This window comes from Acomys russatus, chromosome 16 (genome assembly GCF_903995435.1).
Source record: "Acomys russatus chromosome 16, mAcoRus1.1, whole genome shotgun sequence".
Lineage (NCBI taxonomy): Eukaryota > Metazoa > Chordata > Mammalia > Rodentia > Muridae > Acomys > Acomys russatus.
Genome location: NC_067152.1, coordinates 30,387,521 through 30,413,899, shown reverse-complemented (window position 1 = coordinate 30,413,899; position 26,379 = coordinate 30,387,521). Strand labels below are relative to the sequence as shown.

General features: G+C 52.5%; 1 protein-coding gene across 1 annotated transcript in view; it reads right to left on the bottom strand.

The window, feature by feature from the left end:
• Positions 1–10,731: 10,731 nt before the first annotated feature.
• The window catches only part of Crhr1 (corticotropin releasing hormone receptor 1), a 43,605-nt gene continuing 27,957 nt past the window's right edge, over positions 10,732–26,379 (bottom strand). The window contains exons 4-13 of the mRNA XM_051158840.1: positions 23,119–23,204; positions 16,191–16,297; positions 15,395–15,515; positions 15,125–15,278; positions 14,882–14,942; positions 12,444–12,516; positions 12,017–12,102; positions 11,651–11,786; positions 11,426–11,467; positions 10,732–10,929 (exon numbers count right to left, since the gene is read on the bottom strand). Coding sequence (XP_051014797.1) covers positions 10,789–10,929; positions 11,426–11,467; positions 11,651–11,786; positions 12,017–12,102; positions 12,444–12,516; positions 14,882–14,942; positions 15,125–15,278; positions 15,395–15,515; positions 16,191–16,297; positions 23,119–23,204 — 1,007 coding nt within the window. The 3' untranslated portion in view covers positions 10,732–10,788. The remainder of the gene's footprint in view (positions 10,930–11,425; positions 11,468–11,650; positions 11,787–12,016; positions 12,103–12,443; positions 12,517–14,881; positions 14,943–15,124; positions 15,279–15,394; positions 15,516–16,190; positions 16,298–23,118; positions 23,205–26,379) is intronic.

Here is a 26,379-nt window from a genome sequence, read left to right as displayed (position 1 = left end):
GTTGCTAATAAAATATTTTGGTTAAGAAAATTGAGTCTACACTGGCAGCTAGCAAGTCCCAGTGATCCTGTCTCCCTCTCTCACAGGCCTGAGATGACAGGTGTGTGTGTGGCCACACCCCATTTAAAAAAATCTGGGTACTGGGAACCCAAACTTAGGACCTTATGATTTCTCATCAGGCACTCTTCCCCCACAGCTCTCTCTCTCTAGCTCCTGGACTGTGTCATTAGCTGCAAAGTAATGACATCACACCAGGTTCCAGGCTCCAGAGCACCCAGCTCCCTGGCGAGCACATGCTAAGGGCCAGGATGTTTATCTGCACTCGCCACAGCTCTGTAATACTCACCTAGCTGGAGGCTGCTCACTGTCATTTTCTTTCTTTCTTTCTTTCTTTCTTTCTTTCTTTCTTTCTTTCTTTCTTTCTTTCATTTTTATTTTTGTTTTTCGATACAAGGTTTCTCTGTGTAGCCTTGGCTCCTAGACTTTGTAGACCAGGCTGGCCTCGAACTCACAGCGATCTGCCTGCCTCTGCCTCCCGCGTGCTGGTATTAAAGGCGTGCGCCACCACGCCTGGCTCTGCTCACTGTCCTTAATCAGTCCCTCTGCCCAGAGCGCATCTTGGAGGTTCTTGCCCACTCTTTCACTTTCTTGAAACTTAGGACAAAGACAAGCCTGAGATGAGGACAATGTCTGAAGGCATGGGGACAAAGTGGAGAGAGTCGGGGTGGGGTGGGGTGGGGTGGGGTGAGGAAGGGGTCCCTGGGCAACTATATGGAGAAGATGTCTGGGATGCTTGCTGCTACTAGAGAGATATCTGATCCTTCACAATAAGCTTGTCTGTTTGTTGTGGGCGTCTTTGTTATCGTAGCTTAGCATTACCTGATACCCCCATATCAGGAGTAGAGTAGGCTCAGAGCAGTGCAAGTGGACCAGTCCACCAAGTTTCTCAGACTAGTTAAACCACTGGGCTCTGATGTTTCACAAACCTTTCGAGGTGAAGTCTAGGCTGGTCTCCCTGCTTATATTCTGGGGTTGAGCTGGGAGTTGAATTTGAAGTCAAGAACCAACCCTAGGTTCTTGATGGGCAGGTTCCCATCCAAGCTCTGGTGTCCTCTCACGAGCCTATCCAGTCTTCCTCAGGCCAGCTGTGAAGGGATGCATTGAATGTAGTTGTCAAGACAACAGGCATTTGCCGGGGCCCTTAAGACCAGAAGAGAGGATGCTATGAGTGGCCATCGGGTTCCTGTGTTTTCTGCTGACCTGTAGCCATCCATCTTCTACTGCTCACTGGATGGCCTTCAGCTTCCTTCACTTGTGATACTGTGACACCTCACTGCTGCTGGAGATCAGCTCTGCCACCAGTCACCAGCATAGCCTCTTGGTACGGCAGCAGGGACTCTGCTTCAGGATGAAGCCCTCCCAGTGGGAACTGGTCCAGGGCTTCTGGAGGTGCTGTGGGCACATCAGGGAATCTGAGCATGAGTTTATGCTTCAACTCTTTGCCCTTGGTCAACCCTGAGCTCTGCTGCTCAACCAATTTGTTCTCTCTCTCTCTCTCTCTCTCTCTCTCTCTCTCTCTCTCTCTCTCTCTCTCTCCCTCCCTCTCTCCCTCTCTCCTTTCGTTGTAATGAGGATTGAACCTGGGACTCCATCACTGAGCCATATCTCCTGACCTACTGATATGTTCTCGGCCCCAAGTCTCCTGGCAGTATGAGTTATATTACTTGCTGCTTGGCCATGCCATCTAGGTCTTGGCTCCCATGTCATCTCCATCCTCAGGGAAAAAAACCCAGCCCCCTCTCAGCTTGTCACCATCATCACAATGCTTGTTTTACTTACTGCACTGCACCTGACATTATGCCTGTCTGTTCTGTTCTAGCTCCCACTGAGGACACATGAGGTCAGTGAAGGCAGGGACCATGTCTGTCCTACTTAGTGATCTAAGATTTTTTTTAATAGAAAACAAAATGCTCAAAATGTGTAGGATTGGTGAGTGAGTGGCTGGATTTATAGTCACAGGATAGATGTGCTGGGAAGTTACAGAATTTTTCAAGGTCTTGCTTAAGTTTAGGAACCAGATTCATGGTCAGGATACTAAGTGGCAGAGCCTCTGCACATAGCATCCTTTATCACAGTGCGTAACATCCTTTATCACTGCACATAACAGCCATTATCACTGCACATAGCATCTGTTGTCACTGCACATAGCAACCATTATCACTGCATGTAGCATCCTTTATCACTGCACATAGCATCCTTTATCACAGTGCATAGCATCCTTTATCACTGCACATAGTAGCTATTTTCACTGTACGTAGTAGCCATTATCACTGCACGTAGCATCCATTATCACTGCACATAGCATCCTTTATCACTGCACATAACACTGCACATACCATCCCATCCCCCCCGAGGACTGATGCTGGGGACTGGAAAATTGTGTGATAGAGGAAAACACCTGCTCTGGTCTCCACATGTGTGCCCATGGACACACACATCCTCCATCACCATGGTGGTGGTTTGAATAAGAACAGCTGCTCATAAGCTCATATATTTGAATACTTGGTCCCTGGATGGTGGAACTGTGTGGGAAGGATCAGGAGGTGTGAACTTGTTGGAAGGCATATGTCACAGGGGCAGAGGTTTTGAAAGACTCGTGCCATTCCCACGATGCCCATGGCCTTCGTTGTGGACCAAGATGTGAGCTTGTGGCCATTTCTTCTCTCCGGCATCGTGGACCCTCTCTGAAACCATAACCCAAATTACATCTTTTTATTATAGGTAGCTTTGGTCACGGTGTTTTATCACAGCAATAGAAAAGCAAGATAACTACATACATACATACAACATGGGTGCACAGTACACACACACACACACACACACACACACACACACACACACACACACACACACACACACAGAGTTCCCTCCCTATTTATTCATTGCACAAATTGCTTTGACTTCCCTAAATGATGATATGAACCACATGGCTCAAAACAACGGAAATGGGGCCAGTGAGTCGGCTCAGCAGGTAGGCGTGCTCGCTGCCAAGCCTGACTGCCTGAATTCAATCCAGGATCCGAGCGGTGGAAGGAAAAGAAGCAACTCTTGAAACTTGTCCTGCGACCTCCCTCGCATGCGCTATGGCACAAATATGCCCTTCCCCTTAGTAAATAAATAAAGGATAATTTAAAAAAGGAAACCACTGGAAATGGAGCCAGGTGTGGCGACACACACCTAATTGTAGTACTACGGAGGCAGACGCAGGAAGATGGTGAGTTTGAGGCTAGTTTGGGCTATAAAGCCAGACCTACCTCAAGAGCAACCTGACCCATCTCTCTCTCTCTCTCTCTCTCTCTCTCTCTCTCTCTCTCTCTCTCTCTCTCTCTCTCTCTCTCTCCCTCTCTCTCTCTCTCTCTCTCTCTCTCTCCTCTCTCTCTCTCTCTCTCACACACACACACATGAAACAACAGTGACAATAACAAAACCCAGAAATTCTGGAAGGTGTAAGTGTGCTAGAGACTGTGAAGGCGTGTGTGTCCCTTCTTCATCCGTGCCCTAAAGCCTAGCCCACAACACGAGGAAACGTGATTAGATCACAGGATAGGAGCCGTCTATCAGGTTCTTAGAACCTATCGAAGAGACAGAGGAGTGGCGATCTCTCTGTTGGCCTCGTGAAGACGCAGTGGGACAGGGTCCCTTTATAATAGGCAGAGAGCCATCGCTAGGACCCCGATCACCGGGCACCTTGATCTTGGATGCTGATGTCCCCAGAACCGTGAAGAGACAATGCCTGTTGCTTTAGCCTCCTGTTTGTTGTACTTGCTGTAGTGGCCTGAGCATTGGAGAGTCCAGACGGCGGTTCTGCTTACTCTCCCTAGGTGGTGGCCGACCAGCCTTGGGGCCACCCTGGCTGATAGTGAGCCAACCCACTCTGCAACTACTGCTACATGCTTGCGTCTGTGTCACAATGGCTTACAGCCCACTCATTCTTAATCTGATGATACCGCAGAGGCCTTGTTTACTCCACACCAATGCGAGGAGATGAAAGGTGCCCCCCCCCGCCCCCCGCACCAGCTTGGGTCCATTTAAGCGGAGGCCTTTTATTTATTTATTTATTTTATTTTATTTTTGGTTTTGTTTTTCGAGACAGGGTTTCTCTGTGTTAGCCTTGGCTGTCCTGGACTCACTTTGTAGACCAGGCTGGCCTCCAACTCACAGAGATCTGCCTGCTTCTGCCTCCCAAGTGCTGGGATTAAAGGCGTGCGCCACCACTGCCCAGCTTGCGGAGGCCATTTTTAAAGAAACCTTGGAAAATGGTCAGCCAGGCCACATTTAGATTCTGACTTTTTCTTGCCCCAAATTATTTACCATTTGCCTTGCCAACACCTAATTTGACAGCTTTGTTTTTGGTGGCTCACTTACGGCTGTGTCTTTCAAAGCATCCCAACTGAATGAATTATCATCGGAACCATTTCCCCTCGTTTGTGCACTTCTGATTTATCCATTAACATAGCACTTAATTATACCACAAACAGCAATTACAGCCACAAGTGAACTGTCAGAAACACATCAGGGAGCCAATGCCACTGACTGGCGACTTGCCACAAGCTGGGGAAGTGTGGAAGGCCCAGAGACATTGGCTTCTCCGGCCCTTTCTGAGGAATCTTTATTTCAGGGAGGTCCAGATGCATTGTTAAGAGGCGCTAGAAATGGGTAGGGGACTCAGCCTGTGCAACCGTTATCAGGGCACGTGGCAATGTCACCTCCCAAGCACATCCCTCTACAGCAGCGGTTCTCAACCTTCCTAACGCTGTGGCCCTTTAATATAGTTCCTCATGTTGTGGAGAAGCCCCCGCTCCCCCCCACCAACCATGAAATTACTTTGTTGCTACTTTCATAAATGTAATTTTGCTACTATTATTAATCATAATGTAAATATCTGATCTGTAGCCCCCAAAGGGGTTTGCAAGCCAAAAGTTGAGAACCACCGTTCTAGATCCAGCACTTAGATGCTGACCAGACAGACCACCTTCACTGAAAGCTATTAGCCTCACCAAAGCCCTGCTTCTCATGGGGGAGGTTTGTTTGTTTTTATTTTTGTTTTATTTTTATTTTTAGAAAGCGAGGCCGACAAGTTCATGGAGCCAGGTATTATTATTAAAAAAAAAAAAAAAAAAAAAAAAAAACAACCGACAGCAAAGGATGTAGCTCAGTTGGTAGAGTGTCTGCCTAGTGTGTGAAACCCTGGGTTGGAGCCCCAGCACTTCATAAAAACAGGTGTGGTTCTCCTAGCACAGGTGGAGGCAAGAGGGTTAGAAGCTTTAAGTTATCCTTGACTTCATAGCAATCTCGAGACCAGCTGGGTTATGTGCGACCTGGTCTTAACACCAATGGACCAACCAACAAACTCAGTCACAAATAAAGTTATGGACAAACGAGAGCCTTCTGTATAGTGCTGAGAGTGCATAGGGGCGGGGCCACATGGGGAGCAGGGTGAGAGATTCCTTCTTAGTTTATGGAGAGTTGTTCTAGGAGCTGGCATCCTCCCTGGGGACCCACACATGAGAGCCGCAATCAGACACATCATGGCAGGGGCTGGAGTTTCCATTCATGATGATGGAACATTCTGGAATTAGTGTTGCAGGGGTATTTTATTGTCCTATAATAATTAAGCATATGTGTACACTGTGATGATATTGTCACCTGGGCACTGAATATGCTCACATTGTTGGAATGCGAGCTTTTTACGTTCATGTGTATTCCACCATAACAAAACCTAAACCCAAACCCAAGAAACCAGGACTTTGCTCCAGTCCCCTGCAGTAGCGCTGTCCTCAGAATGGGTTTAATTTTGGTCATCAGGACCCCCGCTGGCCAATGGATGCCCCAGTGAGGATGAGAACATGCGAGCACACCATATTGCTGCCTCTACCATCTTCCATGCCCGATTCTCAGACTAGGGGTGCCCTGGCTCACAGAATTCTCCGAACCTTTCACTCCACACACCTGGAGTGTTGGGTTTGCTGGGGGCTTTGGGAGACTGATTCAGTCCTTGCCTTAGGACCCTCAGCCTGCCAGCCCTGGACCTGCAGTCCCGTGTGGCTACTTGGTGCCTTTATTAGCGCATTCACAGGGGCAGCTGAGGCTCTTCGGGGGTCCACTACTCTCCAGGCTATAATTCTGCAGTCCTCTCCCTGACCTCCAGTTATACTTTGCTGCATCAGCTGTGTTGCCTGACCCCACTGCCGCCCTCAGCTAGGATCTGGGTTCTCGGCTGCACCCCAGGTAGCTTGGGACAAAGTGTCTGCTTCCATTGGGACCTAGGTGGCAGCTGGAATATTTATCTTCATCCAATCACAGTAGTGGGGACCTGCAGATGGGGCCGGGTAGGTCTTAGCTTAGGGTAAGGGACTCTGGAAGTTGAGGGAGGGACTGGGTGCCCTAGACCCTCTTCTGGCCTGCCTCAATGGCCGACGCCTTTCCAGCTGGAACAGATCTGGGTGTGGATACTATTTGTGTCCTCTCCACCACCCCAGGAATGAAGGCCAAATAAGGGAGACCCCCGTGTTGTCCACATCTAGCTGGGGGTGGGGAAATCTGTGGTATTTCTCAGCCTCTCTGAGTCTCTAAAAGGCCCTGCTCCTGCCCTGTGCCTTTGTCCAATGAGTGATGAGGCTGGGCATCAGGGGGTCTGTCCAGGACCCCATAGAAGGACAGGAGGAGTGGCTTGCAGTCTGGAACTCATGACTGTTCCCTCAGCACTGAGGGCTTCGCAAAAGTCTTAAGATCCAGGCCTTCCTTTACCCTGGGCTACAGGGTTTACAGAGAGTGTGCTGGAAGGAGAGCAGGGCGCCATGCTCCAATGTGGAGCCAGGGCAGGCTGGGACACCGGGAAGTGGGCCGTCTGAGGCCTGGGTTCTGTAGGCTCTTCAGCCAACTCATCTCCAAATACTGCAGGTCACTTGGTTGGGAAGCTGAAGAATGTCCCCAAGGGGAAGAGAGTCATAGAGGGGCATCTTGCAATGAGCTCCTGGGGTACATGGCAGGACACTGGAGCATGTGAGGCTATCTGGGTTCTCATCTGGCCATGGCACTGCTGAGCACCCTTGGGAAGGCCTCTCTTTCTTCTCTGGGCTACACTTCTCTCATGTGTTAAATGAGAGAACAGCACCTGCCTCACATGGTTGACTAAAGGGTAGTTTGACCCCTATGCGAGGCCCGGTGCCCACTGACAGTAAGGACTGGGGTGAGGGTTGCTGTAGAGGCTCCTCCCTCCCTGTGTTGGGCCCATTGTGGTCAACCGGGGGAGTCTGTGAAGTCATTGGTGGAACTGCAGGAGATGACTCTGAGGCCAGTGGAATCCTCTGCAGGGGCGGAGTGGATGCTGGCTGGAGAACACCAGGCTTGGCAGTGGCTTCCGGTGACCTGGGCTGTATAGTTGGAAATGAAGTGTCATTTTTAAGGGAGGGGATGAGCGAGGGATTAGACAAGGGACACACCGAGGACACAGCCTCTATCACTCCTCCTCAGCTTCCTGGCAGCTGGACACCCGGTGAGGCCCCTGAAGATGACCTTTTTATCCAGACATAGCCAAGAGCAGCCCTGAGAGAGACCCCGTGTCAGCCTCATGGCTCCTTTGCTCTGTGGGTCTTGGCCTTCCAAGCCAAGACTGGAGGACTCTGGGAAGGGAAGACCTCCCCCACTTCAGATGTGCAGCCAGCTTTCCGTCCACAGTCTCAGTTCCCTGTACTTCAAAATGGTCTGCCCCCTACTCCCCCGCCCCCTATTGAGTTAAGGATTGGATAACATGTTAGAATGGACTTGGTGGACAGTGAGCAGCCTACAGGAGTCCCAGTTAAGGGACATGTAACTATCTGGACTCTAGAACCTTCCTCCCCTCCTCTGGAGGTGATTTCCCCTGATCTGGCTGCTCCTGTCTTAGCCCCAAGGCAAATCTCTCATCAGCATAGAGGTTCGGCCAGGCCAGGAAACCAGAACCCTGAGGCGGGGGCTGTATTGCCCTCGGGAACAGGTAACTTCTCTTCCTGCTGTTTTGTGCCCACTAAGAGAATCTTGGGAGAAAGTAAGAGCCTTCACAAGTGGTGGCTCTCAGGGGACTGTTCCCTAGGTGTGACACGGAACAGCATTCTTTTTGACACAAGGGACAGGCATGTGGTGGGGTCGGAGAGGGCCCTGTGAATCCAGTTAATGGCTGTCAGGCCCCTTACACATGGTGGTAATGCCAATCCACTCACAGCCAGGGTGGGCTTTCCCTATCTGAACCTTGGGAGCAGAATGGCCCCTGATGTCTAGTGAGGGACCTGCCCAGATATTGCCTGGACCCTGGAATACATGCTCCCCTGCAGCTACTTGTGCCCAGGTGTTCCTCTGGTACCTAGGAGGCCCACTCCTCACCTCAACCCAGCCCACTCAGGCACACCCAACTTCTCTGAGGCTGAGCCTCTCCTATTCATCAAAACACACCCTCCTGTTGCCACACTGTGTGACAGCTTGCTTTCGCCTCTGCTCAGGTTAAACGGCAGAGTGGCTACTTGACAGTCAGTTTAGGTCCCTACAGTCATCTGGCGGGGAGGTGGGGGGGGGCCGTGCACTGCCCCTTGCTCTACCTAGGCCACCCTCAAACTCCTAAGCTGATGTAGATGCCATCATCTCATTAGTGTCCCCGTGTTCTCTGGGCCCCACATCCACACCTCTACTTCAGGGCACATTCCTGCTTGGGGACTTGGTAGGGACAAGCACTCCACGTATCCTTCAAGAATGCTCCTCTTCCTCTTCCTCCTCTTGCTACTCCCTTGGCTCATCAGGAGTGTGGGGCTCTCAGGCCTCAGCCTCCTCAGTCTGCTCCTAGCATCTCATGCCACATACCCTCGTCGTATGCGACTGTGTACACTTGTGCATGTACAGACACAGGTAACACTCGCCTTGACAAAGGCCCATACGCGTGGCCACCAGGTGGCGCTAGCACCCTCACGGGAGTCCCGTCAGTCTCTGCTTACAAGGGGCAGGCTGGCTTCCAGAGGCCCGCTGTGTGCTGATAACTAGGTGACCGCATGGCACGGCAGATGCAGGGACACTGATGTCCCTTGGGAGCAGCTCAAATCAGTGAATGATGGGTGACAGGAGTTGGTGGACAAACAACCCCCCTCGGCCCCTCACCTCACGCTTCAGGCTCCTCAGCAGGCCAAAGTTCCAGCTGCCTGCCATAGTGCGCATATGCCATCTGATCTCTCCCTCTCTCTCCTTCCTTGGCCTTACTCCTCCGGTCCTGGCGTGAGATTGCCCTGGCAACCATGGCTCCATGTCTGCATCTGGGAAGTCTCTAGATCCACAGGCGGCTCCTCAGCTCCCTACCTGCTGGCCCGATCCTCCTCCATGGAACTGGGGTCCACCTCTGACTGGTCTCATCCATACGGTTCATGTCTGGCTGTCCCCTGTCCATGGTAACCTTCCCTGCCTCCCATGGTACCCACATGGGAACCCATGGCCCTTCTCTCCAGGCCTCGCCTCCTTACGAGGAGCTGTTTCTTATTAAGCATCCTTGGTCGCACCCGTGTCTTTATGTCTGGATTTGTGTTCTGCCTCTAGGCCTCAGGCTTGTCCTGGATGGTATGAATGGCAGTGGCCGTTCAGTGGCCCCTAACAGCTACTCCTTAGAGACACCCTCCCCTGCACCCCTACTCCACCTCGTTTACTCCCAGCCCCAGCAGAGTGCAAGTCTTCACAAAGGTAGTTGAAAAGATAAATATTATTTTATATATTCCCTGCTCTCTCCCACCCCCGCCCACGTCAGTACTGCTGTGGCCACCCAGCCCTCCCACCCAGTGAGAATTGGGTGGTTCCCAGCCTGGGAGTAAGGCCTCTGTCAGTTGTCCCAGGAGCCACCAGTCCTAGGTTTGGGGCACTTGAGCAGAGAGGCCCGGTCTCCCTTCACTTGGCTTGGTGACTGTGTTCTAGAGGCCAGCCGCTGAAGCCAGTGGCCTGGGCACACAGATGCCACTCCTTCCTCAATGACTACGCCCACTCTGGTTCTCCTTCTCAGCAACTCAGTCCCCTTCCCAGCCCCCATCTTCCCTCAGACCAGGAGACATCTAGAAGGTGGTGGGGTTTCAGAGTGAGGGGTTCTGTGGCTGTCATTGGCAAGTGACAGAAAGCTGGTTTGGCCTGCAGAATAGTAAAAAGTCTACGGGTGCAAGGCAGCAAGGCAGGGCTTTCCAGTGGCAGTGCTGCCACGGTGCTGATGGTGGTCTGGTGGCTCAGGAGCGGCTTTGAGGGAGGTGGGAGTGCTGTCTGATGATGTCACCAGATTTCTAATGCTATCTCCAAGTCTCCTGTCTGGACCACTTGGTGTTGGTTCTCAGTAGCATCCCAAGGCATCGCTAAGACTCAGAGGCTTCATAGTCACAGAAGAGAGTTTCCCATGATGCCCCAGGGTAGCAAGTGGCCTCCCTACAGCAGCTGAGGAGTATAGATCTTCAGTGAGCTGCTCTGGGAGAAGACAGCTCTCATAGGGCCCATTGACCTGTTACAGGGTCTCTAGGTTCAATCTCCATTTCAACTCTCCATGGAGAATGGAGAGCAGGAACCGGATGCTGTGGGCCCCCAGATTGGTGCTATGAGCCATTGTCTATGGCTGGGAAGGCCCTCCGGTCTGCAATCCAGGGGTTAGGAACGGGAAGGCCAGCTGCCTCTGCAGACAGGGTCGCCAGCGAGCTTGCATCATCTCCCCAGCCTTAGGTCTCAGGGTGCTGCTCTGTGGCTTGTAGCTCACAATGCTGTGGACTGCTTGATGCTGTGAAAGCTGACTCTGGTCGGGGAGGTGGGGATGGACATGGCGCGGGCCACTCGGGCTCTGATGGAGTGCTTGTCCTGCCACCGATGCCACCGCTTCCGGATGGCAGAGCGGACCTGTGGGCACAAGATAACACAGATAGATAGTATCACAGCTCAGGATCAAGACACCCCTCTCATCCCAGCATCCTCTGCATTGCTACAGGCATCTCTAACAGGTGTGGATGACAGGATCTACAGTAGGTGGCGACGTTCACACACTTAACTTCTATTGGTTTGCTATTGGTTGGGCCAATTTTCTCAAATGAGGAGGGGATGGACACCTTCTCCCCCTTCCAGTCTAACACCTGGCCCTTGCTGTACAGAATCCTTACCCCTGTCCAGCTCCCTCTAAGACAGAGACCCTGTCTTCTAGTCACCCCCAAGCCATGCCTGAAGTCAGAGTGGGAGCTGTCCTCACAGGTCAACAAGAACAGGGACTTCTCAAAGTTCCCTGAAGCATCCCATGGGGACCCGGGAAAAGGGAAGAAAGCCAGCCCTAACTCTGACAGGGACAGTTCTCAGCCTTGGTGGTCTCTGTATTTTGAGCTCAGCTCTGCCTTTTGGTCCTTACCTCACTGTTCAGAAAACAGTAGAACACAGACACAAAGAAGCCCTGAAGGGAAGAGAGGGCAGGGGGCAGGGATGAGTGGGGTCCAACCAGCTCATCTTGTCCCAGCCCCACCCCCACCCCAATCCCCCAGGCCTCTGCCAGAAAAACCCCCCAACCATGCAAGTGCAAATCTGGCTCCCTCAGAGTCGGGGTGGACAAGACTCAGGAGGGGGTGGGCGGCGGTACCTGAAAGGACTCCAGAAAAGAGTTAAAGTAGATGAAGACGACCCTGGAGACCTCGTCCTCTCCAGGGTTGACAAAAAACAACATGTAGGTGATGCCCAGGAGGGGCAGCAACACCAAAGTGGCTTTCACAGCCTTCCTAGGGTGGAACAGAGGCCAGAGTCACAGGCTACCCAGGAGGGGTAGGGCCGCTAGCACAGGGGAGAGCGATGGGGGTGGGGGTGGGGTGGGTGGAGAGGGCCTTGGGAGACAGTGCCCAGGCACATCTGGGCAAGGTGGAGCTGCAGTTTCTGCATGGACTAGGTGGCTTGGGAGAGATCTGTTCAAAGGAGGCTGGGGCCTCTCAAGCACCCCTGGAGAGCTAGGTACCTGTACTGAATAGTCTCAGACGTGGTGGATGCCCGGAGTTTGGTCATGAGGATGCGGACAATGTTGAAGAGAAAGATAAAGTTGATCTGCAATTGGAGCACACCAGCATGAGTGAGCGTGGGTGGCAGGGCTGGGGATGGGTAGCAGGGCTGGGGCCATGTGGCATGGATGTTTGCAGGAAATGGAGGCGGGTGGGATGGGTAGGACCAGCCCAAAGCCCTCTCAGCTCTGCCTCTGGTGTTCCTGCTGCATTCTCACCCATACACCCTCTCTCTCCCTCTCCCTCCCTCCTTCTCTCACTAACACCTACAAACTCCCGGCCCAGGTGCCCTCTCTTGAGGCTACCTAGGTAGAAGGTCCTTTTTGTCCATGGTAGATTGTCCCTCCCCATGGTGCCCTGTCTCCTGTTACCTCCCAAGGCTCTTACCAGCAGGACCAGAATCATGGGACCCTGGTAGATGTAGTCAGTGTACACTCCAGGGCGTTTGCCGAACCAGCACCTAGAAGGCCACAGAAGGAAAAGGAAAAGACGGGTCAGCAGCTTCCTTTCAGTGGCATAGTGCTTGACCATAGGGCTGTGCTTGACCGGAGAAGGATCGGCGCCATGGTCAACAAAGGGCACCCCAATTTCCAAGAAAGCCAAGCCAACTGATTCTGCTTCAGGGCCTCAGTGATCTTGTCTGCAAAGTGGGTGGTACCCGCTGCTGTTGGATATGAGTTGGAGCAAGCTCTGTGGAGGGAGGGAGGGCCCATGGGAAGAACCCCTGAGCCTGACAGCCATCTTGCTCCTTCCATGCAGTTGTGACTGCCTGTGAGGATCCCCCTCAAGGACCTCAAGATGGGTCTCACTGTCCACGTTCCCTCATAGAAAGGGGAAGTATGGAGGGAGGGAGGGGCCGATGGACCCTTGCCTGAGATTCCAGCCTTTTCCATATGATTCTGCCCACTGCGCACAGCCTCGTGGTCTTAGGAGGTGCAAGAGTTGACGGAGCTGACTGGAGGTGAGACTCCACTTATGTAGCTACAGGGAAGTCATTATCCACGCTGTGGGAAGACTTTTTCATGGTGTGGGGTACCCCAAGGTCACCTATGCTCCCGTAAATAACCCTTTCCTAAGCGCTGTAAGTAATCCCAGTAAATTCATTGGTTTCCCCACTTGGATTGTGGTTGGTCCCTATAAGGAAGGGGGTAGCTGCTTATTTCTGTTTCCCAGGGAAAGAATTATCCAGACAGAAAGCCAGAAACAGCCTGAAGTCTGGAATAGCACTGCCTTCTTCGGTGCCCGCTGACGGATGCTGGTGGTGGCTGCGGCTGAGCACACCACACCAAAAGTGGTTACTAGCAACAGTTTCTGTGGCACTCCATTGGCGTCCATGAAGGGACTCCACACAGCCAGCGAAGGGAAGGTTTGGCAGCTAACACCTATTGCAAGGAATAGGTGGGGACAGGGCAAGTCAGGAGATCTGTGTCCTTATGGGTATATAGACTTGCTATGGATGCTCTAAGCCAGAATGTGAAATGTGTATACGTGCCCTCTCGGCTGTAAGATCAAGTTAGCTTGCTTTTAACATCACTCTGGTCATACGCCACTGTCTGTGGGCTCCAAACAGGGACCCTGGGGCCTCTCTGCTCATCTTCCCCGCTTCTGTTGCACTGTGTGCATTTGTCCACCAGATGGCGATTCAGGGCTGCTCACTCCTAACTTGACAGCGTTGGTCCCGCTCCAGGGTGGGAAAGACAAGTAACTGGGTTTTCCCTGCCTGCCAGTCTCCTCCTTTCTCCCTTCTGCCCCTCCTGTTACCCCCGCCTTGTTTCCTGTACTTGAATTTTCATATCCTATAAAGCCCAGGCACCCCCATCCAGGAACTCTCAAGAGTTCCTGGATGAGATATCCCAGGCCAGGGAAGCAGTTCCCAGTAGCCTGCCGCCTACCCTGCTGCTGCACAAACACCTCAGCCTGAGGCAGAAGGGACCACTTTCTCAAATGTGGATGACGCTTTTCCAGGCTTCGGGTGCTGCCCAGTGAGGGGAAGGGAAGGAAGGGCAGGGCAGGGCCTGCCAACATGAACCCCTAAACAACCCAGGGAAAGCTTATGTGTGGTGCAGGTACTGGCCTCTGGTTTGCTTGGTTCCCTCCCACCTTCTCTGTCTTTCTGTGAAGTTCTCAATCTTAGCTTCACACTGGAGCCACCCAGGTCACACCTCAGTCCAATAGCATGGCACAGAACTTTCTAGATCTTCCTATAAGATTCTTGTGAGGGGCAGCTGAGAAGTCCCCCACGTGCAATCTGTGATTTCAGGGTTGACTGGGGATACAAGCAGTGGCCTAGGCTTCAGAGCGAGCAGCTGGAAGAGTCTTCGAAACCATCCAGACCAGTTTCCATTAAACCAACAGAATCTTATTATAAAGCACAGCCTTGATGTTAATGAACACCCCTGTGGCACTTACTGGGTGGTAGGTACTTAGTGCTTAGTACTCACTGGTGCACTTCATCCCCACTACAGCCTTGAGGCAGTAGAGAGGACGAAGATGCCCATCTCACGGATGAGGACACTGAGACCTGCTGTAACAAGTGGCCCCAAGGAAGGTTGCACAGCCACTTAGTGGTGGCACCATGGAGAACCCCAGGCTGCCTGGCTTTCGGTATTGCTCTCCATCGAACTCAGAGACAGGCAACAGCCTGGGACCCGGGCTGTCTAGCTCCACCTCCCTGGCAGAGCACTGGAAAGGATCCTAGAATCGAGGCCAGTGCTCAGCTCTGCCTTTGTTGATTCAGAAGCGCTGTCTTCACAGGAGAGACAATGACCCAAGTCCCCTAGAGAGTGTGCCGTAAAGCTAGGCGCTGACGTCACAAAGGGACTTACTTTTCATTGTCGTAATACAGCTTCCCAATGGCCCACGCCACAATGATGGGGAAAGGTACACCTGAGGGAGAGAGAGTCTGTCATGTCATTGGAGAAGGGACTTCTGGGAGTTGGGCTCTGATGCTTCCTTCATGCCGATCCCACTGCTCTCATCCCTAGCAGGGATGCACAACCCCACCCTCCTGACCCAGCCAGGCTATGTCCTCAGTGAGGAGAGGCAGGAGCAGGGCTGCCCCAGCTCACCCCAGCCGATGCCGACGAACATCCACTTGCGTAGACGGTCAGTGGAGTACGTGAGCACAATGGCCGTGTGCAGGTAGCAACCCTCACCGAACATCCAGAAGAAGTTGGTTACATGGAAGTAGTTGTAGGCAGCTGTCACCAACCTGCACCAGCCCTGTTCCAACCAGAGGTGACAATGAGCTTCGGGGTGGTCAGAGATAGTGTCCCACCTTCAGGGGACCTCCTTGGGGGTTCTACTCTCGTTCTGTGGGTACCCAGGCTGGGACGTACCACATTGCTCTGGTGGACCTCGGGGCTCATGGTGAGCTGGACCACAAACCACGTGGCATTGCGCAGGATGAAGGCCGAGATGAGGTTCCAGTGGATGATGTTTCTCAGGCACCGGATGCTCCTGGGGTGGCAGGAGAGGGCAGGTGGCAACAGCAACAGGAGAGAGAGAGAGCGAGAGGATGGGGGGGGGGCGGTGCCAGCATCACTCCAGCCCAGACGCAAGAACGGAGGGACTAAAGCTTGGCGTGAGTGGGGGCTGACTGGTTGGCCTGAGGGCCACAGGTCCTTTTCTATCTGTGGCCACCAAAACATCTGCTGCCGGCAGATCCTGGGTGGTCAGGGACCACCTCCCCCCCTTCACTCCCCACACCCCAGGATTGAGAGGCCTCCAACTCAACTTTCAGCTCCTCGGTGCCACCCACTCCCAGCTTTTTCCTACCACTTGGGCCACGGCCCATTTGAACTTGAGACAAGGATGTCACTCTGCGAAACCCTCCCCTTCGGGGATCTACTTGCCTGGTACCCTAAGATGGATGTGGGCCAGCTGTAGGAGTTGGTACCACAGGTGAGCCTAGGCTTTGTTTCTCCCTATCCCAGCAGCTGCTGGGGGAAAGGGCCTGACATTCCTATAGAGCTACTCTCTTTGTCTGTTCAAGTAAGAGACAGGTCACTCTTTTGTCAACACCCCTGCCCCGGAGCTATGCTTGTATGTCACCCACTCCCCGACTCCCCGTCCACCCCACCCCCCACCTCCCACAAGCTCAAGGGCCCAGGGGAATGCAGGAGGCCTTCTCACCTGAGCCGTAAAAAGAGGACAAAGGCCACCAGGAGGGCTACCAGGGAGATGCAGTGGCCCAGGTAGTTGATGATGACGGCGATGTGATAGTGCACTTTGCTCTTCTTCTGAGGCAGGAGAGAGGAACATAGTTGAGGCTCCTGCACAGCCACGCCTCTGTACCCATTGAACTAAAACAGCTCCCCAAGGACAGCTCCAGGGACGGGTGTTGGGAAAGAGTGGCAAATAGTAGCAGGTCCTGCCCTGCCCCCAGAATGACCCTGTGAGCCACCCACCGGGGCGAATCTGTCTATGCATCCGGTCTCTATCTGCCATGCTGTGTTGTTAGACAGAGATGAGCTGAGGCTACGCCCATGTCACACAGTACGCCTGTGTCACGTTAACACCGCATACACCCTCACATAGACCCCAGTGCCTACAGATGCTCATGTCCCATTCTGTCCTGACACCACAGGCTCTAGTAGGTATAGAGACCCCAGCCCTCCAAGACGTGATTCCTCACTCACTTCTAGAGTCGCCCATCTTCCTGGTCACACCTGAATCTGGCCTGCATGAGGACCTGGGCTTGAATCCCTGACACCCACAGGACAGCAAGGTTATGGCTGTGGGGATCTGTAATTTCAACATGGGAATCAGAGGCAACCGGGTCCTTGGATCACTCGCCTGCCAGCCCAGCGACACTGTCAGCTTCAGGCTTAGTGAAAGAGAGCCCTGTCTCAAAAACTAAGGTGGAAAACCACTGAGGAAAAACACCGGGCATCCATCTTTGACCTCCACAGGTACACATGGGTGTGTGTTTCCTCATGTGTATATATGAACATGTGCATGCACCACACACATGCCCCTGAAATACAGAAAGAAATAGGGAAGGAAAGAAGGGACGGAGGGAAAGAGAGAGAAAACACAAATCTCTCATTCCCAGAGCCTTCCCCGAGTCCCTGTCCTGGTGCAGGGGCTGCCCCAAGTGAACACCACCTCCCTTTGCCCGTGCCTCCCTCCTTAGACTTCTTTGTTTCTTTCTGCACAGTGGGAATCGAACCCAGGGCCCTGAGCAGGCTATAGGCAAGTGCTCTGCCTGCTGTGAGCAACGCCCTCAGCCATTCCTAACTTAAAAACCATTTAATTACATCTATTTCTTCATTCAGTGTGCATACGTGTAGGAGCGTGCGTGTGATCGTGTAGGTAATGGCACGTGTGTGTGGACGTTAGGACCAACTTGCACAAGTCAGGTGTCCCCTTCCACCCGGTGATCCCTGGGATTAAGCTCAGTTTGTCACACCTGTACCCCCTGAGCCATCTCTCTGGCCCCTCACTTTCTTAGTTGTTAAATTATGAATACTTCCCACTCAGAGCTTTTCTGACCTTAAAGCTTCAAAGTGGCTCTGTGGGAGAAGCTGGGAAAGCGTGTGTGCCTTCCTTTGCAGAAAAAGAAACCCAGGGCTAGGTTGACCGGTTCAAGATCACCAACTCCAGCTTAGAAACACGTGACACTTGGCAAGGCATTGATGCTACAAATGGGTCCTGACTCCATGGGGGACCCAGCCCAGGACCCAGTGCCCACTCTCAGCAGATTCCCAATGCAGAACTCCCATTCAGCCCTTCCCAGGTCTCAGGAAGGCAGGGGGTATCACATTAGCAGCTCATGCCTCCGGAGCCCCTGGGGTCCGGCTGGAGTGGAGGTGGGGCAGAGAGGCAAGAGGAGGGGCCCATTCTGCCCTGCAAATGCCAAGGGTTTCTCAGGGCCGGTGGCAGATGCCAGGATCCTACCAGAGGCTCCAGACAGACGTGCACACTGCAAAGCCTGTCTGGAATCAACACTTGATTTCCTTTTATTAAATTTCCCACACTTCCATGCTGAGAAGCCCCTGGGTAATAACAGCATCTGTGGAGCTGAGCTGCCGCCCTGCCCTAGCTTCCTCTTCAGGCTTAGGAGAGGGGTGGGGAGGAGGAGCTCGCTGGCTGCTCTGCTCGCTCTCAGGGTACAGCTGCATAGTTTTGAGAGGACCTACTGTGTGCTGAGTCCCACACCACAATCCTCAGTGAAATCACAGGGGCTGTCCCGTGGAGCTTTGTTTTCTGGTTTGGAGAGGCTGCACTATTGAACCAAGCCATACAGTTAACTGGAGCTGCCTGGCTTTTAGGAGCCTCGTCTTCTCACACCCATACGTAGTATGAGGGGACAAGGAGGGGTTGGTGGATAGGCGCTCTCTGGGGGGAGGGGCTCTCTTCTCTGTTGTGTCCAGGATCTTGGCGGAGAGGCTGCTTCTGCGTCGTCATCGAGAGTGTGGCTCTCTAGTGGTTTTTCCTCACAAAGGCTGGGATGGGAAAAACAAAGCCCAAAGGCACAGAGGCAGAGATCCAGCTGGGCCCTGATGCAATCCAAGGACCAGAAGCACCGAAACAGCTGCAGGGTTGGCAGTGTCATGGAGAGAGTGCCAGAGGCATGGCAGCTGCTGTGATGCAAATGTGTCCCCGAAAGGGTAAGTGCTGGAACCATGGTAGCCAGTACAGAGCTGTTGGGTGTGTGGGGGCCTCACTGCACGATCTGGTTCCTTCCTAAAGGGTGTGTGGCCCCATCCTCTTTCTCTCACGCTTTCTTTGCCTTCTGTCATAAGATGCTAGCACCTCAACCTTGGATGATTCAGCTTCCAGAACCAAAGGTCAACACATTTCTATTCATTATAAATGGTCCACGAGCCGGGGATGTGGCCCAGTTGATAGAGTGCTTGCGTGGCATGCATGAAGCCTTGGGCTCCAGTCTTGGCATGGGGCGAGGTGGCAAATACCTGTCAGCCCAGATCTTGGGAGGCAGAGGTAGAAGGATTGGGCATTCAAGTTTTACAAAACAATCTTTAGATTTATCAATTTTGTCTTTATGTGCATGAGTGTTTTGCTTGCGTGTATGCATGTGCCTAGTGCCTGCAGAGGTCAGACGAGGGCAGTGGAGCTTCTGGAACTGAAGTTAGAGATGGTTGTGAGTCACCACGTGACCACTCAGAATGAAATCTGGGTGCACAAAGAGCATGCGCTTTCGACTGCTGAGCTGTCTTTCCAGGCCCTCGTGTAGATTCGAAGGTTGAGGTCAGCTTGGACCGCATGGGACCTTGTCTCAAAAATTAAAAGACTCAGCCTCAAGTATTCTGTTACAGTAACAAACCAGATCAAACCGGTTGCCGACACTCCTCCAGAGATGAATGCATGCATGCAGTGACACCCAGGCGGAACAGCAAGTCACACTGAGCAAATTCCATTAACAGCCAGAGCTCTGGCCAACACTGTCTAGGAAGACTAACGACATCCTGAGAGGGAGCCAGCAGCACCCCAAAGAAAAGCTAGTAGCACCCCAAGAAGTTGCCAATGACTCCTGAAGAGACCAGCCAGTAGTGTTCCAAGAGACAGCCAATGACCTCTCCAGACCCCTTGCAAAAGGTGTCAGCGACACCTCACACATTCTGACTTCCTGGAGACAAGCCACCAAGAACTGCAGAAACCACCGGATGCCCAAAGCACGGGAAGGCCAAGCCAAGCCTGGGATAGCTCGACCAGCACCTTTTCCTGTCCACTCTCGAGACCCGAGATCCACAGGCTCCCTGAGGAGGGTGACACAGTGCGGTGCTGGAGAGGGAATCACCGTGCTGTGCCTTTGAGACCAGACTCGAACAGGCAGTTTCTGCTGGGCCAATTCTGCTCAGACTGGAAGATTTATCATATCAGCCTAAAGGCCAGTGCCACCAGACCTGTTTGGATGCCATACCAGGATAAAAGCAACGGCATCACCATGCTCCTTCCGGGTGATCAGCCTTTCTCATTCCCTTTCCCTGCGCATCATACGTGGCTTTCCCTGTCCATCTGGTTTCCCAAGCTGTGTCTCTTAACTCCTCTGCGGGCGGTCCTGTATCTCCAGTTCATAAAATGTGCTCCTTAAACCAAGAGCATTGGTGGCCAGGAGTCTGCAGACATCTTGAGACCCACCCCAGTCACACAGAAGCAGAATCTTTCCTTCAGCAAGAAGCCCAGAAGGTTCTGGAACACCTGAACATTTTAGCAGGTCGTTCCAACTACTGCTCCACCTCAGGGCCTGACCCCTGGATCATAAGCTGTCAGAGTCCCTTTCAGGACCCCAATGTAACCTCCCAAGGCTGAGCTTGAGACCTTGTGCTCAGTGCGGAATCCGTATGTGTGTGTGTGTGTGTGTGTGTGTGTGCGCGCGCGCGCGCACGGAGTGCTTGTAACAGGAGGACAGACAATAGTTGAGGACAGTGTAAGTGGTCACTTTGTGGGTGCAGCAACAGGAAGCAGAGGTTAGTGCAGGGTGTTTCTTGGGGGACTCTGTGTCATCCCTGGGCCAGATGACACACGAATCAAGGTTCCCAGCTGAGGATCTGTCCCCATACGGCACCAGCTGTGGACATATCTCCTCTGTACCTGACATCTCATGCCCTCACAAGTTCCATCCTCAGCCTGCCTTCTGAGGACCCTGTAGCGGTTTGAATGAGAAGGACCCCTAAAAGCTCATGTATTTACAGATTTGGTCCCCAGTTGGTGGAACCGGTCAGGAAGGATTAGGAGATGTGGCCGTGTTGGAAGAAGTGTATCACTTGGGGCAGGCTTTAAGGGTTCAAAAGCCCATGCCACCCTTAGTTCTCTCGCTGCCTATGGGTTGTGTTTCAAGGTGTGAGCTCTCAGGCACTGCTCCTGCGCTGTGCCTGCCTCCCTGCTGCCATGCTCCCAGATGTCACGGTCATGGACTCGAATCATGCACCCCAAATTAAAGGCTTTCTTTTGTCAGTTGCCTTGGTCATGGCGCAATAGTAAAATAACTAAAACAGACCCTTTGCTTACACCCCCACCCACCCACCCTTGCACTTGATTTGGGCTTATCCCAGGCTCAGAGCCCAGCAACCTGCTCCGCATTGGCACTCTGGCTCTGTGACATTGTATGAGTTACCCCCCACACTCCCAGGTGTCAATTTCTCAGTTTTGCTTCATTTGCAGGTTCCCTGGGGGCAGCGGGGGGTGGGGTGGCACCTGTTAAAAATGCCAGTTTTCTGGGTGAACCAGAAGTGCAGGCGAGCAGCTTCCAAAATGAAAAAAAAAAAAAAAAAAAAAAAAAAAAATGACCGAGACAGTTTACTGCCTGACCAGTCACCTGCTGTATGTAGTTTGTTTTATTCATGTGTAATAAAATAAATATATATGTTTTTTAAAAATGTCTGTTCCCAGGACTGGGGATGTAGCTCTGTGGGAAAAGTGCTTACTATGCGAGCACAAGGGCTGGAGTTTAAATCTCCACATAAAGGCTGAGTAGGGGCCTGGGGAGTTGGCTCAGTTGTTAAGAGCACTAGCTTCTCTCTGGGAAGACTGGGGTTCAATCCCCATCATCCACATGGGGAATCACAACCATCTATAACTCCAGTTTCAGGGTTTCTGACACCCTCTTTTGCCTTTTCAGGCACTAGGCACATATACAGTATACAGACACACACGAGGGCAAAACACCTATACGCATAAAATAAAAAATAAATTTGACAGTCGAGCAGGTGTGGCGGTCCACCCGCTGTCGCAGTGCTTGGTGGGTAGAGATCGGGTCACTGAGGCAAGCTGCCTAGCTAGAGTGGCTGAATCGCAGAGCTTCAGGTTCGGCGAGAGACCCTGCCTCTGAGATTGATGCCGGGAAGATGCCCTCTGGTGTCCACGCAGGCACAAACACGTGCGTATGTATCTGCACGCGTGTGAACAGGAATATGCACACACATGCATAACACACACACACACACACACACACACACACACACACACACACGTAAAAATGCCCATTCTCAGCCTGTCCTTGGACAGTTGGACCTTACAGCTATTGGCTGGGGTTCTGCAGGCTGTGTGTGAACGAGTGCTCTGGGTGAGATTAAGCAGGTCTGAAAGTCTCAGGATGGGATGGAGGGCCTCCAAGTTGCTTTCTAACTCAGACCTTTCAGATGATGGAATTTCCAGGGTCCCCTGGTCCAGTCTTTCTTCTTGGCTCCTAAGGCCCAGGGACTTGGCAGCCTGGGGAGGTTTTGTTTCCAACCCTCTGCTTTCTGCTCATTAGTTCTGCCAGCTGGACCCCACCCTCCTTAGATGGGGTAAAGAGGACTGGGCGTAGAGAGGCAGTGACCCACACACGCATGCACCTGCTAAGCATCATCAGTAGAAGATTCTTTGTGGCGAAGCTGCCTGTAAAAACCAAAGATGGAGTAAAGACTGGCCTGCTAAGTTATGGCACACCTGGACAGTGGGTATCATGCAAAAAGTAAAGAGAGTGTAGATGCTCACTCTACACGGACCGATCTCTGGGCTACATGGCCACACGAAGAAGCAGGTGCCAAGTAGTCTGTGTAACAGGTAAAGTCTGAGTAAGGCCAAGAACACTGTGCAGAGACACATTGACTCGTACATACAGAACACGTGAGATCTTGGCTAGGGAAAGCCACGGGGAGGGGCCGCTTCTCACCGTATTCCCATTTGTACCTTTTAAAATTTGCATTCCGTGTAAGCAACAGCTGCTCAAAACCACTGACGCTGTGCAAAGCATCTCTGGGGCTCTTCCAAACTGCACCATTGCCCCAACTTCCAGCCTTTTATGCTGGACCTGGATGTCACTCTTAGGCGTCAGTACAGCTCCAGATACTGTCTGGCTCGCCTGCATCCCAGCCCTGTCCCACACCCAGTGCAAGCAGCTAAAGATGAATGTGAGAGGAAGGGAGAGAGGGAAGGAGGGAGGGAGAGGAAGGGAGGAAGGAAGGAGGAGGAACCAGGCCTCCACCAGCTTTCTTAGAGCGGAGCCCCAACACCAGCTTCTGGAAAGTTCCCAGGCTCCTGCCTGCCATGCGGCAGGCAGCTGGCTTGAGCTGGTGGCCCTGACCTGCCCCTCGGGATGGTGGCCTATTCTCACCTCTTCGTTGAGAATCTCCTGGCACTCAGAGTAATTCACGCGGGCTGCCCAGCTGCCGTTGGCCAGACACTCCCGGTAGCCATTATCTGGGGAAAGAAGAAAATTCACAGTAGAAGAGATGCACAGGGCCTGCTGGCTGGGAGCCCTGGAATAAAACTGGGAGAGGGGACTTCCTGACTACCTAATACCCTACATCTTTCCACCTCCTGTACCACAGAGGGCTACATCTGTGCCCTATAAGCTGCCTACAGGCCCTTGGCTCTGTTAGCCCAGGCTGGCACTATCACGTACTTCCCTCATCCCCGGGGACTGCCTGCCCATTGACTCTCTCCAGTGGTAGATTTCCCGGTTGCTGCTCTTCCAAGATAGTCTTATTTGGGGTCCTACATACCAGAGAGTGACAGATCCTATGACTTGAGATACACCGAGCAGCTGGAAGTGGTGGCGCACACCTTAAATCCTGGCACTCAGAAGACAGAGGCAGGCAGATCTCTGTGAGTTCCAGGCCAAACAGGGCTACATAGTGAGACTGTCTGAAATATCTATATCTATATCTATATATATCTATATCTATATCTATCTATCTATCTATCTATCTATCTATCTATCTATCTATCTATATGGCTGGGCAGTATCTGGTGGACCAATGTATAGGGCCTGCTCAGATGGATGGTTTAAAATGATGGGGTTTCTGTGTGCAGTTCTCACATTAGAATATCTCATGTGGTTCGGACCTCACAGGAGGTCCCAATACTATCATTTCTCCACAACAAGCCTTATGTAGGAGGCTCCACAGCATAGAAAAAGACAGAGGGCAGTGGGTATGGTGGGGGTGACATCAAGTGGTTCTCAGGTGTCAGGAGCTCATGGCTAGGCCTACTGCTGTTGCTCTGGGCCTGGGATGTGACACTGGAAATGATGACAGAGTGGCTACAAAAGATGGGAGCAATCCAGTGACTATCAGACTGGATGGCAGCTAGAACCTCTCAGCTTCTAAGGAGGCTTGGAAGGGCTTCAGGGCTGCTCTACTTAGTGTTAGGGCCTTGGGAGGGACAGGTTACCTAAAGTGCCCCTTTCACTCACTCACTGCATAGTGCCCCTTGGGTAGTAGATCTGGGAAATCCATCAGGGAGTCTCTGCATTCTCCTCCCTGCCTGCGACATCTTCCTACCTTACCCTCTCTGGCATCAGTATTGTAAACCACGCTTCCTTGTAATCTTGGCTCTCACTCCAGGCAGCATTCAATGGGTATAAAAGAATCTGAGCCCTGAGTCATCTCTGCTGGAGTCTCTCTCTTACTATAGTCTGCTCTGTGGCTCCAACTGACCCACACACAGGCTGGGAGAGGTCAGAGGAAGCTGCCAGAGTCTCAGTTCCCAGGGGCTTGAAGCCCTATGGGGACCAAAGGCATAGTTCAGCTGTGGCTGAGCAGTTAGAGTGGAGATGCTCCAGTTATCCCCGAGGACCATCATCAGCCTGGGAGCTGCCTCCTTGGCAGCATCAGGACCAGAGGTAGATGTAGAGTCAGGGGCTGGGGGAATTAAAGCTGGTTTGGCTTTCCAAGCTGAGAGGCTGTAGCCTCTTCTCTAACCTGAGATGCTGCTCTGGCTGCAGCTAGCTGATGGGGAAAATTATCTTTATGGATTTTCCTAGCTCTGCTTGGCCTCACTGTGAGCAGATCTGCGTCCTGGGCAAAGCTATGATCTGGACAGGGTTGGCAATGAGGCACGGGCTCTCTACTGGTGTTAAATAAAAGCTGATCCCCAGGGGACTCACAATGAAGATGTTCTGGGATTCGGCAGGGCTAGGAGGCCAAGAATAAGGGTATTGATTACAGTACCCTGTATGGGTAGGATGTGCCTGGCACCAGCCAGAGGCTGCTTAGAACATCAGCAGAGAAGGGGCCACTTATGGCAGAGATGGATGGGGAGAGCATAGGGCAGAGAGAGGCAGCCCAAAGCAGAGTTCAGAACAGGGCCCCTCGAGCCACAGAGTCTGGGTTCAAATGCTGGCACAACCCTTACAATCTGTGTGACCTCGGGTAAGTCACTTGGCCGCTCAGCTTCCCTGTCTCGAGACAGAGCCACCTTGAAGGCACTCTGGCCTCTTTGGCTTAGTATTTTTAGTTAGCAGTTGGAGCTGTACCGGGCATATGGTGTCAGTCCTATGCTTATTATTGTTATCTCTGAGCCGTATTTATATAACCTAACATAATAGAACATATCACTCGTCTCTATCCAAAGGAGGTGCAGGTGAAGATTTTCTAAAAGTCTTTTTTGTTCAACAGCTTTCCTTACCCACCTCCATCTAGGATAGAGTGCCTGGAGGCAGTCGGCAGGATGGACCACTGGAAGCAGGGGGCTTTGACCCAGAGGGATGAACTGACCCTGAAGGAAAATAAGCCTGGCACACAGGGGTTTTTGTTGCCAGGGAGGAGCCAACCTCCTTGTCTAATTGCTGAGCTGAGCAGTCCTCCTAGAGGACCATGGGAAAATGGATATTTTTGGAAATGTTTCCCATCCCTTTGAAGATCTGATGCCGCAGGAGGGAGGACAGTGAGGAGCAGCCTGGAAGTCCTAGCAACACCTCATCAGTAAATGAGTTAATTAGAAGCTAATGATCAGGAGCAGCTCTGCCTCCTCCCGACGCCACCGTGGGCGCGCTCCCATCGGCTGGCGCCAGGGGCACCTGCATGGGGAGTCTCTGGCTGTCCATGATGGGAAACTAACCTGTGGGATATCTCACCTCATCCACCCCGCCCCCCATCCTGCAGGTAGAGAAAAAAAAGGCCCAGAGAGGGCCAAAAGCCAAGGGCTCTTGAATTATGGGCAGACAGAGGTGGGCCTATCTAGAGTGCAAGGTGCCTGGCTTCCATTAAAGGCAGGGCCCACGTCTGCCATAGCATTAAAACCGGAATAGCACTTACTGGAATGTATCCAGTAAACCTTAGCAATTCCGAATTGAGGGCGCCCCATGGAGAATGGCTGGGCCTGGGTGCAAAAGTGGGCAGGGCTGTAACCACAGACAGCCTGGCGTATCCTGTTCAGGAATACAGGCAAAAGGCAGGCACAAAAAAGAAGGCTACCAGTGGGATATAGCAGGGTCAGACTGGGTACTAGGGCCTAGACTGGAGTGCCAGAGACTGGGCAGTAGGCAGGGAGGGAGATGAGGGGTATTTTAGAGGTGATCAAACAGGCCCTGCGCTGCAGTGGAGGGAGAAAGACCTCCTGGGGAGCTCGGCTGTGCGATTCCCAAGCCGCC